This window comes from Mesoplodon densirostris, chromosome 4, assembly GCF_025265405.1.
Source record: "Mesoplodon densirostris isolate mMesDen1 chromosome 4, mMesDen1 primary haplotype, whole genome shotgun sequence".
Taxonomy (NCBI): Eukaryota; Metazoa; Chordata; class Mammalia; order Artiodactyla; family Ziphiidae; genus Mesoplodon; species Mesoplodon densirostris.
In genome coordinates, this window is record NC_082664.1 from 126,262,285 (window position 1) to 126,277,286 (window position 15,002).

A 15,002-nucleotide genomic window follows, 5' to 3' on the forward strand; every position below is an offset into this window, starting at 1 on the left:
GTGATGCTGGTGGACAAGTTGTAACCACATGTATGTGGAGAATGTTTTGGTCTGTCTTAGCACCAGCAGGGAGACTTTTCCTTTCTCCCTACCTGTGGACCTCCTGAGTCCTACAGAACCGTGGCACCTCCTGAAAAGTTCAGGATGCAGTGTGAATGTGCACATTTGCCCTTCCTTGGCAATGTTTCTGGTGATTAAATTTAGTTAAAGACTTCCAAGTCCAGAGAGAAGTGCCTGGGTTTCATTCAAAAGGAAGCAAGGATCTCCACGGTGAGAGCAGTCATCTAAAGAAGTCCTGGGTGGGGCAACTAGACATAAACAGAGGAACTGGGTCTATTCTTTGTAGACCAACCAAAGTCCTACCCAAGAACTGATGTTTAGGCTTGGGTTCAATCTTTCTGAGGGTTAAGGTTTACAATGTAAGGGGGTTAACCCAACATTTAAGGACAGTCACATACGGTAAGATTGTATATAGCAAAGCTGGCCACTAGTTTACCTGCGCCATTAGTGTTAAGAAACAGAATTGTAATTATCACTATAAAAATTATTGTCATCATTGCCTTTGTGCTCATTGCAGAAGTCATCATCCTCACCATCAACATTATTATTACTTGTATATTACAGGTCTCTTTCACTGACACAAGGATGCAGACCTTTTAAAGGGACAGGTCTTTTACTTTAACACTTCAAAACCCTTGGGATCTATTTTCCCTTCACTAGGCATTAACTTGTGATTTACAATGTGTCTATTATGGCATTAAAAAACACTGAATAACAGGCATTTCTGTTTATACTAAAGGCCTATAAATTTTAATTTAGATATACCCTGTTAACCTTCTTACATATAAATAAAATACCTTCCCTAAAGAGAAAAACTAAATCTCATTGAGGTCCCTTGGTGAATACCTTGTATATCTTGAAGACAGAGATAGGGAGATTTTGCAAATGAGAGTACTAGGGGGAAGCTTGGAGAGAAGTATTCATTCATTCATTTAATAAATATTTATTGTGGATCTACTATATGCTAGACATAGTGCTAGGTGCTGGGTATATAGCAATGAATAGGAAGGAATTACGATATTCTGTAGACCTTGGTTTTTCTACTCTCTGAAATAAATATATTCACTTTTGATGCTTATATATCACTTTGAGATGATAATGTTCATTGATTTTTAAAAACAATGCTAATTCAATTCAGATTCCACTCACAGTTTGAGAACCTGCTGAGGCCTCAGGTGACAGTTTTACATGTGATTATGCTGTTTGATTTAATAAGAACAGCACCTTATATCTGCTCAGCCTCTCAGAACACCCTGTGGTAAGGAGGGGAGGGATTCACCTTTTGTGAATGAAAAAGATGTCCAGTGAGTTGCCTAAAGTATCACAACTGCTAAGTGTAAAGACTGGGGCCAGAACCCCCTATCCATCATAATGAAAATATTTTCAGCTATCTCTTTTTTTTTTCTATTCTAGGCCGATACATTTGTATTTAGAAACTCTTAGAAACAGTTTTCAGAATGTATGAGACATTCTCTTATATACATCAGGGCTTTCCATTTTTGTCTTTCTTCATAGTTTGTGCTTTGTAACAAGTCTCATTTCCTTCTGTAGCTACATTATGTATCCAGGAAGGGCCATTGCTAGGAGCCTGCAGCTGTTTTTCATCTAAACTCTTTTTTCAAAATTGGATTTCCTTTCCTTTAAAAAGTTAATAACTATCAATGCTCCTAACAGAGATAGCTATTTCAAAAGTTTACAATTATCTAACAACAAAGGAGTTTTTAACGTGGGGATTTCAACAGAAAGCACCTTTGCCCATCTATTTGTTTAGTGACTTTACATAAAAGGAACTGGAGAGTGATATATAGGGGAGCTCCTTGGTGGTCCACGGACAGTGATACATAAATGCATATTTACATGAGGCAAGTCAGTCATGATGTTTGTAAGACTTAGATCATCATTTTTTTCCCATGTGTGTTTTGTGCATTTCTACCACCACCCTTCAGAGCATCTTTCCCACTTGGAATACACTCTTTTTTACCCTCTTTCAAATCCTAATTATCTTTCAGCTCAAATCCCACCTACTCTGTAAAACTTTTCTTGATTGCTCCAAACAGAAGGCAGTTAAACTGGCATTGCCTTTTTGATGTCTCTTTCATTGTTCTATGTAGTTGTCACCTAAGCTTTTCCTTGTAATTCATTTTTCAAGTGTTTCTCCCCAGCTAGATTTTGAACTCCCTAAGGGCAGGCACTTCCACTTCTTTTGCATCTTTGCAGCCTCTCTTGTAACTACCATAATGTCTTATACATACTAGATGCTCAATAAACACTTGTTCTTTCCTTTAGAATTTCCCAAAAGTGAATATAAATAAGCTCAACAGATCTGGATGTTCTAGAAGTTCCCAAAGTCCATTCATCAATTGGCTATCATGTAACTATCATTGTGTTAGACATTATGACGAGGTAAAAAATGCAAGGACCAGTGCATTTTCTAGAGGCTTTACAAATCTCATGGAGGCAATGTTTATGCCTAAGTAAGAGTACAAAACAATTGTGTGCTTGTGTATCAAATGGAATTGGGTGATGGATATGAAATGAGCTTCCTTGTGAAAGGGAACATGTCTTGTTCCCTTAGCATGCAGCATAGGGACTGAGTAGAGCCTGGGGAGGTATTTGTTCAATGAACATGTCAGTGTCTTTTCAATCTGAAGGCTTTGGCAGGTGCTTCACATCCCTCGTGGAACTGAGTAGATTTTGCCCATCAAGGGCTCTTGCTCCAGGACCCACTGGGGTATGGAAATAGCTTTAGCTGCTCTTTGGGTAAGGGTTGGATCCCTCCCCTCATCCTCATGTGGGAAGGCCAGATATCCAAAATGACTACCTTATAGCTCCATGTATTCTGCACAGTCTCTGAAAGCTTGGCGTTTCCCCATTCCTAGGGTACTGGAATCTTGGACATAAGTCCACTATCGGGAGTGGTTTTGTACTATGCTCTTACCAGCTCCATTTCCCAGGGACTGGCTCTTTTCCTTTTATTCCCTGACTCTGACGTTTATTCAGTGACCCTGACGTTCCCAATATTTAAACCATACATTTCCAAATCTCTTCCTCCATTCTGCTACCCTAGAACCTCACTCTCATCTCAAGTCTGAACAAGATTTTCCATATTCTTATCTGGACTGATTCACAATAGTGGGCCTGTCCTTGGTGCACCACTGTCATTTTATCCATCTTTCTTTGTCTCCCAGTCCCCTCTGCTCTTATTATGACAGCATGGTAAGTTATAGGGGCCCAGTTGGGGCCAGACAGCAAGATTTTGAGATAGACTCAGTCAAGTCAGCTTTCTGCCTCCCACCTCTGTTGCAAGACACATGTGGATGTAAGTAAGGTCATGTATGTGAAAGTGCTTTATAATGATCATTATTTGTGATTATCATTATATATATATATATTTTATATTATTTATATATATATTTTTCTGACTACAGATACATGCTTACTTTTGAGAATGCAAATGGAGAAAGCATAAACAACAAAACAGAAATAACTCTCTATACTAGTTTCCTATTGCTGCTGTAACAAACTGCTGTACATTTAGTAGCTTAAAGGGTCAAAGATGAGAAGTCTCACTGGGCTAAAGTCATGGTGTCAGGGGGCTTCATTCCCCCTGGAGGCTCTAGAGGAGAATTTGTTTCCTTGCCCCTTTCAGCTTCTAGAGGTCACCTGCATTCCTTGGCTCATGGTCACTTCCTCCGTTTTCAAAGCCAGCAGAACCCTTGTGATTACATTGTCCACCTGCATAATCCAAGAATATCTTCCCACCTCAAGATTACTAGGTTAACTACATACACATGTTACCATGTGTGGTAACCTTCACCAGCTTCAGAAATTAGGACATGAACATCTTTTCAGGGCCATTACTCTGCTTATCATACCCTTAATCCTCTAACCCAGAAATAATGACTTGTAACATCTTCGTGTGTTTCTTTAGGTTCTTTTTGCTCTGCATATATGTTTTTTCTTTTTATAAAATTGTTATCGTATTCCATATATTGTTTTAGAATCTGTATTTTGCCATTCCACTGTTCTATGTAGAGTTTCTTGTTAAATATTATTCAAAACTTTAGTTTTACTGTTTTCATAGCACTTGATTCTATTCATCTATCATAATTTGCTTAACAAATTCTCTATTAGACTTTAGTCTATTTTAAGTTTTTTACTTCCCTTAATAATGTGATTAATATATGTGTACATAAATATTTATGAGTATTTCCTTGTGATATTTCTAAAAAGTGGATTCTTACTATTATTATTCAATTTTTAATACAAAAATACTATGCAAATATTACTGAAATAAATAATTTTTGAACTCAGAAGTCAAATAAGCTAACTGACTCATTTTATAGCTGATAAAACTGAAGATGATAGAAAGAAAGTGAAAAGCTCAAGGTAACATAGTAATTTAGAAAAGGGGCTTGATTTGACTATTTGAAACTTTAGTCTGATGAAGAGCATTACAAATAAACTTAAAACACAAATGACAGAGTTCAGTACCAACTGCAGCTGTGGTGAGTGAAGAAGACAGCAGGACTGGTTGGGAGATTGGTTACATTGAAGAAATAAATAAACTGATTGAGTAAATAAGTAAATATATTGAAGATAAAGAGACTCAGGTTTCTCACTGTTGGAGAAAGTATTTATTTGTAAGTGTGGAAAAAGGGAAGTCTAGAAAGAATCTTGAAGTGTTAAATTAGAATTAGAGATATTGGCAGGAATGCATGGTTTTAAAATATATACACTTATAGATATAGAAATGGTTATAGGTGCATGCATGTATGTATATATGTATGTATATGCTTGTGTGTATGTGTATCATACATACATAAAACATATATTTTCTAGCTCTGTTCACTGAGAGAGGTCAGAGCAATGACACTCCAGTAGCAATGATAGCTCTAACAGCCCAGACCTTAATACTATCCTCCACTAAAAGGACCCAAAGCTCTTGGGCTGATCCTAGGTCTGTCAGAGAAAATGCAAAATGAACCTGGAACATCTCATTGTGCTGGGAAGTAAGACAATGCTCAAAAAATGATGGGGACACAACAAAAGGACACAAGAACCACACTGAAGGGTCTCCCACTAGCCAAATCTGGGACAACTTGAGCATCAAAATGATGAAAGTGTCAAAATACAACTGACTTAAGAGACTAGAACCTCACAGGTTTAAACTGGTATAAATACATACGTGCCTACATACATAAACGAAAGATGGAGAAGGAAAAACTCTTCCTTGCAGTAGATTTCCAACTAATCTATGTAGAAAGAATGATGGAAATGGAGAATTACCACTGTCATCATGGTGTCTGACTCAGGAGAAAGTTGGCAATGGAAACTAAGTTTTGTGTGGAAATTTGATGAGGAATAAGACATTATTCCTTGGAACACCTTTCCATAAAATATTACTAATCAATTACAAAGGAAAGAACAGTGATTTTATGGTGGAGAAACATGGCTGGAAAAAAGAAAGAAAAGCCACAAGTGACAATCTGGAGAAGATGTTTGTAACATGTATAACAGTTAAAGGATAAGAGTTTCTTGTATACAAAGAACTACAAATCAGCATTTGTATTATAGTCCAATTTAAAAGGGGCAAAAGATACGATAGGGCAATTAAATCAAGATATATAAATGGCCAACAGATATAGTACAGATGTTCATCCTCACTAATAATCAAAGAAATACTGAGGAAAACAAGATGCCATTTTTTCCCCCTGTTAGATTGGCAAAAATGACAGGTTGATAATATGACAATCTCTTCATTGGCACCATAATGCATGTCAGTGAGAAGAGAAAATACAGTGTTTTCTGAAGTGATGTCATTTGCAAAATGGCAAGAATATATACCAGTGATTTGGCAAATAATCTATTACATACAGAGAGTTAATGTACTTCCCTTGCCAATGTAGAAACTCCTTTTGGTGTGCTCACTGAGAACTTCTTCCAACGTTCTACTGAAAATTGTAACACGAATGGCCATACACTCAAATATTAACAGGAAGAGACAAGGTGAAGTATTAGTATGATAAAATCAGAGAACCTTGGGTTAATATTCATTTATCCCACCCATCAACTAATCTCTGATCTCTTCTCTAAAAGCCTTAACACCACCATCCAACATCTGCTAGAATACCTCTATTGTTCATTCATTCATTCTTTCAACAAATAATTTACTGAACACCTACTCTGCTGGGGCAGAGATAGTGCTGAGAATTGAATGGGGAGCAAAAAGAGACATAATATATCTCCGCAGGGCTTCCCTGGTGGTGCAGTGGTTGAGAGTCCGCCTGCCGATGCAAGGGACACGGGTTCGTGCCCCAGTCTGGGAAGATCCCACATGCCGCGGAGCGGCTGGGCCCGTGGGCCATGGCCGCTGGGCCCGTGCGTCTGGAGTCTGTGCTCCGCAACGGGAGAGACCACGACAGTGAGAGGCCTGAGTACCGAAAGAAGAAAAACAAAACAAAACAAAATATATATATATGTATGTGTATATATATATATATATATATATATATATATATATATATATATATGCAGGGAGCTTATACTGTACAGGGGGAGACAGCTTTAATCAGGTAATCATGTAAATAAGTCTTAAATTGTAACAAAAGCAAGTGGTATAAAGGAGAGGTACATGATGATAGGAGAACCTAAAACGGGAATTTGACTTTGTCAGGAAGTTCGGGGGAGGCTCCCCTAAGAAAGTGTGGCTGGAGCTGAAATATGATGGATGTGAAGGGGATTAACTAGGTAAAAGAGAAGAGGCAAGAGCATTTTAGGCAGAGGGGCAGCATGTGTAAAAGCCCTGTGGCAGGAGGTAATATGATGAGTACGGGGTTGGAAAAGAGAGAAAAAGAGGGGGAGTTAGGGTGAGCAAAGCCTGTCAAGGCACATGGGACAAGCCAAGTGAAATATGGGACCTTTGTCCCAGAAGCTGGGAACAGTAGTAAGCTCTGGGACAGGACCAGCTCTGTGTCTGGAGAAGATACCTCTCACTGCCTCGTGCAATTCTCCCTATACCAAACTTGAATAAATAAAAACCATAAGTCAGCTGTTCCCATAGTTCCATCCTCCCTACTGCCCCAGGGATCACATATTTAATCCTTGTTTCTCATGACAAGCATTTGGAGAGGGCAGCCTCTCCTGCATCTCCTCCCCTTGCTTCCTTGCCACCCAGCCCTTTTGCCAGAGGGCATTGTTCCTTTCCTCCCTCCACCCCAGGTTGATTCCTGAATGCCCTTCAGTTTGTCCTTTTCTCTTTCCATGTGTGGGCCTGAGAAAGGAATGTAAAACCAATGGAGGGTTCAGGAATGCAAATGGAAAATGATTATTGAACAAGCTGAAAACTGCTCAAAACATATAAACTCTCACTTTGAAACTATCATCTGACTGAAATGGAGAATTGCAAAACTGAGAATAAGGAATACAAAACAACTAAAGTCCATTTACAATGTTGGATGGCCAGAGGGTATCAGGAGAGGGCAGGCAGGAGGTTATTCCATCCTTTAGACAGAGTTGTGGTCACCCAACACTAATACAGGAGGAACTGAACATTTTGAAAAATAAGTCTCATGAAGTAGTAGTGAATTTAAACATTGTAATTTCTGGGGCAAAAGAGGTTAAAAATTATTTATCTATAATTATTATACATCAGAGGCACACATGTACACATGAAGAATCTCATGGATGAAATATTGAATAAGTAAAAGCATGTTGTAGAATAATAATACATAGGACGTTACGATCTATAAAAAGTTTTAAAAGACACAAAATTAAACCACATATTAAATATATAAATCCATTACACCTGTAATCTGCCTTCACTGATCAAAGTCATTTTAACTGTTGCTATAAAAAAGTGCATGTCCTCCAAGCTGCACTTAGCCTAAACGATAAGATGTTTGCCTGAGATGTTTCCCAGAAACTTGGAGTCAGCTGTGTCTAGTTCAAGCTGAGCTGGTTAAGACTGGATAGGACCACTGACCCTCCAATTGGGCATGTGGGAGTGTCAGCTCAGTGACATTTTGACATCAGAAGGCCGAAAACTCCACCCTCAGATCATGCCAAGTGCCTCAAGTTTTTAACACGCCTCCCATGAAGCAGCCCGTAGCTCAGTAGTAACTCCTGTGCAGAATGACAATTCCCTCACCTTTTTCTTATTTCCAATCACCTGTCCCATCTCTCCCCAAGCCTAAGACCACCATGCTCCTTTATCCCATAAATCTCTCATGCCCCTTGAGGCAGATTTGAGACTTGTTCTCCTTCCTCCTTGCTTCGCTGCCTTGTGAATAAACCCTTTCTTTGCTGCAAACATCAGCATTTCAGTGTTTTGGCTTGCTGCAATGCATGTCAGGCAAATGAACATGGTTGAGTAACACATTCACATGCAGTAAAAGCATAAAGATATGAAAAGGAATAAAAGTCCTAATTGCAAGATGGTAGATACCTCTGGGAGGAGAAAGGGCCATGCAAGGGGGATTGGGAAGGAGTACACAAGACTGCAGGTGGTCTTGGTTCATTACATTAGTATTTAGACCTTTTTATATTTATGAAATATTTCCCAATACACTTTTTTTAAGAAGAAAAAATTGACCACCTAAGTTGCTGGTGAACTACTGATAAGAAAAGGAACAGAAACAAGAACTCTTACCTCCTTTTTAATGATTAACTTTCTATTTAAGAACAGATTCTAGAAAGGTTTACTCCCTGGATGGCATAAAGCAGTCTCACAATAAGATACAGGCAGAGCATTAATGGGCAAACTGAGGCCCCATTGGAATGAGTTGCAGTCATTTAAACTCCAACTGTACCGAATGAGAAGACCCTGGTGTATCAGCAGAACCAGCCTGAAACTAGCCCTATACTGTTTCTAACAAGAAACTGAGTTTTTCACAGACAACAGAACAAAACCACAAGTCATACAGCCAAAGTATGCACCGAGGAGAAAATTTTGACCTCAGACAACACTCAAAAGCAAAGTCTCTCTTCCCATGAAACCAAAGGACCTGGACATGACCGAAACCTGAATGCCAGAGCCCTTTCAGAAGCAAAGGGTCTGCTGTCCCTGAAGAGCCGGTGCTAAAGCCCCCTTTATCACACCTCACCATAAATGGCCAAATTCCATCGCCCTTCAGTGAAAACCTGCCCTGCATACCAACCCTCTTCCCCTAACTCGTAAAAGCTTGACCAAACCCCAGATCAGGGAGCCACAGCTTTGAGCCTTGCCTCCTGTCTCCTTGCCAGCTGACCTCGCAATAAAGCCTTTTCTTTTCTCAAAAGCTGGTGCCATAGTACTGTATTGGGTACTGCACCCATCGGGCAGCAAGCCCTTTGCTTGGTAACACTGGTCCTGTATTTACAGACATAAAGCATTGTCTCACCCAAATTGGCATGGACCATATAAATGCTGAATTTACAGTCAGCGCATCAGAAGAGCAGTGAATCTTAGAAGCTTCCTCACAGTCCCTGTTGCATAGGCATGGACGGTGTGGAGTCTTTACATATTTCAGTATTTCATATGACATCGAGTCGACTTACCTGCTGCTCCATGGTCCTTGGATCAATAAAAGTCACCAGGTTGGTAGAAAAGTAACCAATCACATTTTTCATTTTACAAGCATTTCCAATTTGAAGGCACAAAGAACTGAGAACTTGGGGATCCAATGAGGTCTGAGGCATGGTGGTCCCAGAGGAGATGAAGGGGCCTTCAGCATGAAACTGGTCCCCTGTTGACAGTATCCTGATTTCTCCACTGGGTTCTATCAGCATGTCCACTGTCAGGTTGGTGACGCTCTCTGAAGGGGGGTATGCTTCGATCACGCCTCCTGGGGGGAAAAGCATGGGTGAAAAGTGAAAGGATGAGCTCACATGGACAATGCCCATTAGAGCAAGAGGAAAGAGCCCAGGCTTTGGCAGAGGGACTCAGGCTCAGAGCCTGCATCTGCCATGTCTTGTGAGACTTTGGGCAAGTAGTTTCAATTCTCTGAACTTCCTTTCCCTCATTTTTAAAATGGGCATAATAAGACCTACCTCACCAAACTGTTGTGAATCTTCGTGATACTGTGTCTATAGTATTTAGCCCAATGCTTGGTGTATAGTAGGACTCAATGAATGGTAGTTTTTTGTTTTTTTTTTGCTGTACGCGGGCCTCTCACTGTTGTGGCCTCTCCTGTTGCGGAGCACAGGCTCTGGACGCGCAGGCTCACGGGCCCAGCCGCTCCATGGCATGTGGGATCTTCCCGGACTGGGGCACGAACCCGTGTCCCCTGCATTAGCAGGCAGACTCTCAACCACTGCGCCACCAGGGAAGCCCTGAATGGTAGTTTTGATCGTAACTAGGAAGACACTGTAAAGATCATCAAGCCTATGCCCATTCAGTACATAAACAGAACCTGAGGACTATAGCAAATTCTTCAGGGGGAATTAACTGCCCACAGTCCACAGTTTGTACCTTGATGACCACTGCGCTTTCTGTTCAACTTCATTGCTTTTTGAAATTTTGACAGGTTAGGGCTTTTACCAGGCATAAGAGAACACTGGCCATTATGTCAGCCAAAGGACTTCTACATATAGCTGGTTGTTTTAAAATATAAAGCCAGGAGATGCTGCCATTCTTGAAGAACAGGTAAGCTTGCTCTGTGCTGATAATGGGAGCTTCATAATTTATCTTATTTTACCTTTTGCTCCAAATAACAAAAATCATAGAGGCAAATTTGATGTTCATAGCAACAAATTAGCCCTGGATAAATTTGTGGCCCAGCTCATTGGTGTCCACAAAATTCACATAGCCCTATTTTCTATTTCTATTTTCTAGGCCTAACTTGTAAATCTTACTGTATATATCCCTTTTATAGAAAAAAATTTAAATATTATTTGTGAAGAATTAGATAACATAATTTAAAAGTAAATACAATTAAGTGTTCCTAGACAAGGCAGCCTCTGAAGCCTGACAGTATTAAGATAAACCTGGCCTGTATTTCAAGAATTTGCTGGGAGGTGACCTCTGCCCACAGGCTTTGAACAGCGTATATGGTTAAATCCTGAAATTTTAACAATTCTCAAATGCAGCCATCTGTTACCTTATACAAAAGGCACTTTCTTTAAATGTCTATAAATGTGGTTGGAGCTGGTCCTAAAGAAAACTGAGTTTCAGAAGGAAAACTGATTTATCTTTTCTGTTGGTTTGAGATGTGCTTTTCTTTAAATGAGGTTCCTATTGTGTGCTGTACCCAAATACCGGTTGCCGGGGATTTAGCAAAGAAAAGGTAATAAAACAGCAATGACACAATGCACAAGAAAAAGCAAAAAGACCTATTGAGTCTCTCTGATTCAGAAAACTTTGTGGCTTTAGCTATCACCTACATTTTGAAAGATGGTGCTTCAGTGAAAACACATTGTCCTTTATAGTTACAAGATTATTTTACTTCAAAGTAGCTTATTTGTATTGTCTTCTCAGCAATAGAACCATGGTTTTTTCACTGTTAATTTTTTTCCTTTTGAAGCAATTAATTCCTCTTTTAAAAATGTATTGCCTTTGATATAATCCTATGACAATGTAGAAATCAAATCTATAGCACACTTTGTGACCATAAGCACACTTCAGAGAGTAGAAATGAAATGAAACAGGCAATAGGGGAAGATGGCAGGAGATGGTGGCCTAAGCGTCAGGAAACCTGGAGGAAGGCCTCTCTCAGCCAGTGAGCATTTTATGCAGGGCCTGCTGTATGCACTGGGCTCAGAGCCCGGCAGAGGTTTGAAAACACATGACTTACGAGAACTGGATTTTTGAGACATGTAGTTGTAGGATCTAACTGTGTTCCCATTCACCACAAATTTGTTGTGTGATTTTGCCCTAGTCACTTCCTAGCTTTAAGACTCTTTCTTTGTCTATAAAATTGGCTCAATAAAGCTTGTTCTGCCTCCCATAAATAAGCACTGTGATTACAACACAGCTGGGAGAGAGGAAGAAAGGATAGAGATGAAGGAGGTTGAGGCAAAGCCTAAGCTTGTGGTTATACAGCTCAGGTGAGACAGTGGCTAGGAATACCCTTTCTAATCTACAAAGCTCCCATGAAAATAATAGATTAGAGGAAGGTTTGCAGACTGACCTTATAAGATCTGGAAACTTCCTAACATCCTGTCCTGTATGGACCTGAGATCTTCATGGTCTTACCCTCCTAACTTAAAAAAATCCTTTATTCTTAACCATTTTTTATTACATGTACCTTATTTTCTTCCATTTATGTATGGGGTTGACTCTTTTAGCTTTACTTTTCTGGCAGTGGGTGCATGTGGAAATTTGTAGAATCACAGAAATTTAGATTTGAGAGGACATCAGAGATTGTGCATTAAAACTGACGCCCCCCGCTTCTCCCTGCACCAGTGAAGAATCCTTTTTCAGCATTCTTGTTAGATGGTGGGCCGTCCAACGCCTTGCTTAAATAATTCATTAACAGAGTGTTTACTATGCCCTTCCACCCCACTCTGCCTTGCAGTATATTCCAATGCCCAACAGATCTGTCCTTTCCCATGCGATCTCATACCCTGAGCTAGGAGGTATTCCTTGGTAAATATACCCATTGGCTTTGGCCAAGACTCCTGGAGCAGCACAGGGGTAGCCTTTTATTGGCTCTGCTATGTAATTGCAGAGTGATTCAGGGTGAGTTACTTAATCTTTTGTACCTCAGTTTCCTCCTCTATAAAGCAAGGGTGATAATGGTACCCACCTCATAGGCCTGTTGGGAGCATCAAATAAATTAATATACGTGTACTTAGAATAGAGTCTAGCACATAGTAAGCACAGACTGTGCTTGTTATGTTATCTTCACTGTGCTATTCTCAGTACTGGGTTGTTGCTGCTGCTGTTGTTAGCATCTGATATAATATTATTATAACACTATTATATATATATATATATATATATATATATATATTTTTTTTTTTTTTTTTTTTTTTTTTTTTTCGGTACATCGGCCTCTCAATGTTGGGGCCTCTCCCGTTGCGGAGCACAGGCTCCGGACGCACAGGCTCAGCGGCCATGGCTCACGGGCCCAGCTGCTCCGCGGCATTTGGGATCTTCCTGGACCGGGGCACGAACCCGTGTCCCCTGCATCGGCAGGCGGACTCTCAACCACTGCACCACCAGGGAAGCCCAACACTATTATATATTCATGTTAATATATTATCATCGTTTGACAGTGGTAAAGAGTGGAAAGATATCTTCTGTGGTCTTTATTCTAGCCTTCTCTGATAATTCATGTGGGTAAGCATATAGGAATATCTGCCTTACACTGTAACCTTCTGGAGAGTGAGGGGCAATGTGTGGCCGTGCCTCGGTGTAGCACTCCCACAGGACCTCTCCAACTGGGGATAAGCAGCATTTGCTCCATTCATTCCCTCATCCACTGACCTCCTAATGTCATTGGAAAATTGAGGAGAAGTCAAGAGGAGGAGGATGAAAGAAACAGAGACTGACTTTGCTCCAGGACTGTAGAGGATCTTATTTACAAAGTCTACCTTCAGAACTGGAAGTGAGACCATTTCTGCTCTCCTAGAAAATGGAAGGAGAAACTAACATTTCTTAAAAGACTTATTTTGAGTCAGCCTCCATGGTAGGAACTTTCATATCTGTATTTCATTGAATCCTCCCAACAACCCTGTGAAGTAGGTGAGGAAACTGGGCCTCTTAGGGTTTAAGAACCTACCTCAAGGTCAAGGATGAGATCTAAGCCCAGGTCATCTGATTCCAAAGCCTACTTCTCAGGAGAAGTCTGTGGTGCAAAAATATGGTCAGAATCTTGAGCTATGCATGGCATGCTTGGTATGCTCAGTTCCTGCTTACTTAAGGGCTGAGTGCAAGATAAATATTTAGGCAAAGTTTAAAAGAGAAAGAAAGTCTGCTTGTAGGAGCACTTTTCTAAACCAACACAAGAGTTGCAAGGTATTCAAATTGGCCCCAGCTTGACCCAAAACTAGAATTCAAGGTTGTGCAGACTAATCCTCAATAGAAGCTTTACAGTCTTATTTACCTTGACTGAGAAATGTTTGGAGGAATTTCCTCCATGTCGGGAACCGTTTCTCATTGACTGGCTGTGCGTGCTGTGCTAAAATGCCCGCCAGCTCCTCGGAGATCTTCACCAAAGCTGGCTCCTGCAGAAACAAATTAAATAGAACCACAAGCAATTTTACTACAGAAATGAAAACTGCTTGTGGAGTGATTAAAAACCAGGCCTCCAACAGGCAAAAAAAATGTGGTTACTGTTTACCCAGAGTCAGAAAGCCATTTTGAAAATATTCTCTATTTTTCCAGCCATTTCAATTTTCATATTTCAAAGTGACTTGGCCCCTAAATATTGCTGCTAATCGTGCCTGTTGTCTCCAAAAGGCAGCCTTCTGTCTGGGCATCAGGCAACCCCAGTTTCAGACCCACAGCAGCCTGACCAATGGCATGTCCTCGAGCACTGTGCCTCCCTACTCTGGGCCTCAGTTTCCCATTGTGTAAAAGGTGGGGTTCGGGCTTCCCTGGTGGCACAGTGGTTGAGAGTCTGCCTGCCGATGCAGGGGACACGCTCTCGTGCCCTGTCTAGGAAGATCCCACATGCCGCGGAGCGGCTGGGCCTGTGAGCCATGGCCTCTGAGCCTGCGCGTCCGGAGCCTGTGCTCCGCAACGGGAGAGGCCACAATAGTGAGAGGCCCGCGTACCGCAAAAAAAAAAAAAAAAAAAAAAAGGTGGGGTTCACTACCTTCTCCCTAAGGTCCTTCAGACTGGAATTTTTTTTTTCATTAAGAAAGATTTTATTGATGTATAGTTGATTTACAATGTGTTAATTTCTTCTGTAGAGCAAAGTGACTCAGTTATACATGTATTTATATTCTTTTCCATTATGGTTTGTCACAGGATATTGAATATAGTTCCCCGTGCTCTACAGTAGGACCTTGTTGTT

The 15,002-nt window shown here is 40.5% G+C and overlaps 1 protein-coding gene across 2 annotated transcripts in view; it reads right to left on the reverse strand.

Moving 5' to 3' along the window:
- Window positions 1-15,002, reverse strand: part of IQCH (IQ motif containing H) — a 99,712-nt gene that overhangs the window by 40,229 nt on the left and 44,481 nt on the right. For both annotated transcript variants that reach the window (XM_060095207.1, XM_060095206.1), the window contains exons 6-7: window positions 14,088-14,208; window positions 9,598-9,884 (exon numbers count right to left, since the gene is read on the reverse strand). In XM_060095207.1, coding sequence (XP_059951190.1) covers window positions 9,598-9,884; window positions 14,088-14,208 — 408 coding nt within the window. The remainder of the gene's footprint in view (window positions 1-9,597; window positions 9,885-14,087; window positions 14,209-15,002) is intronic.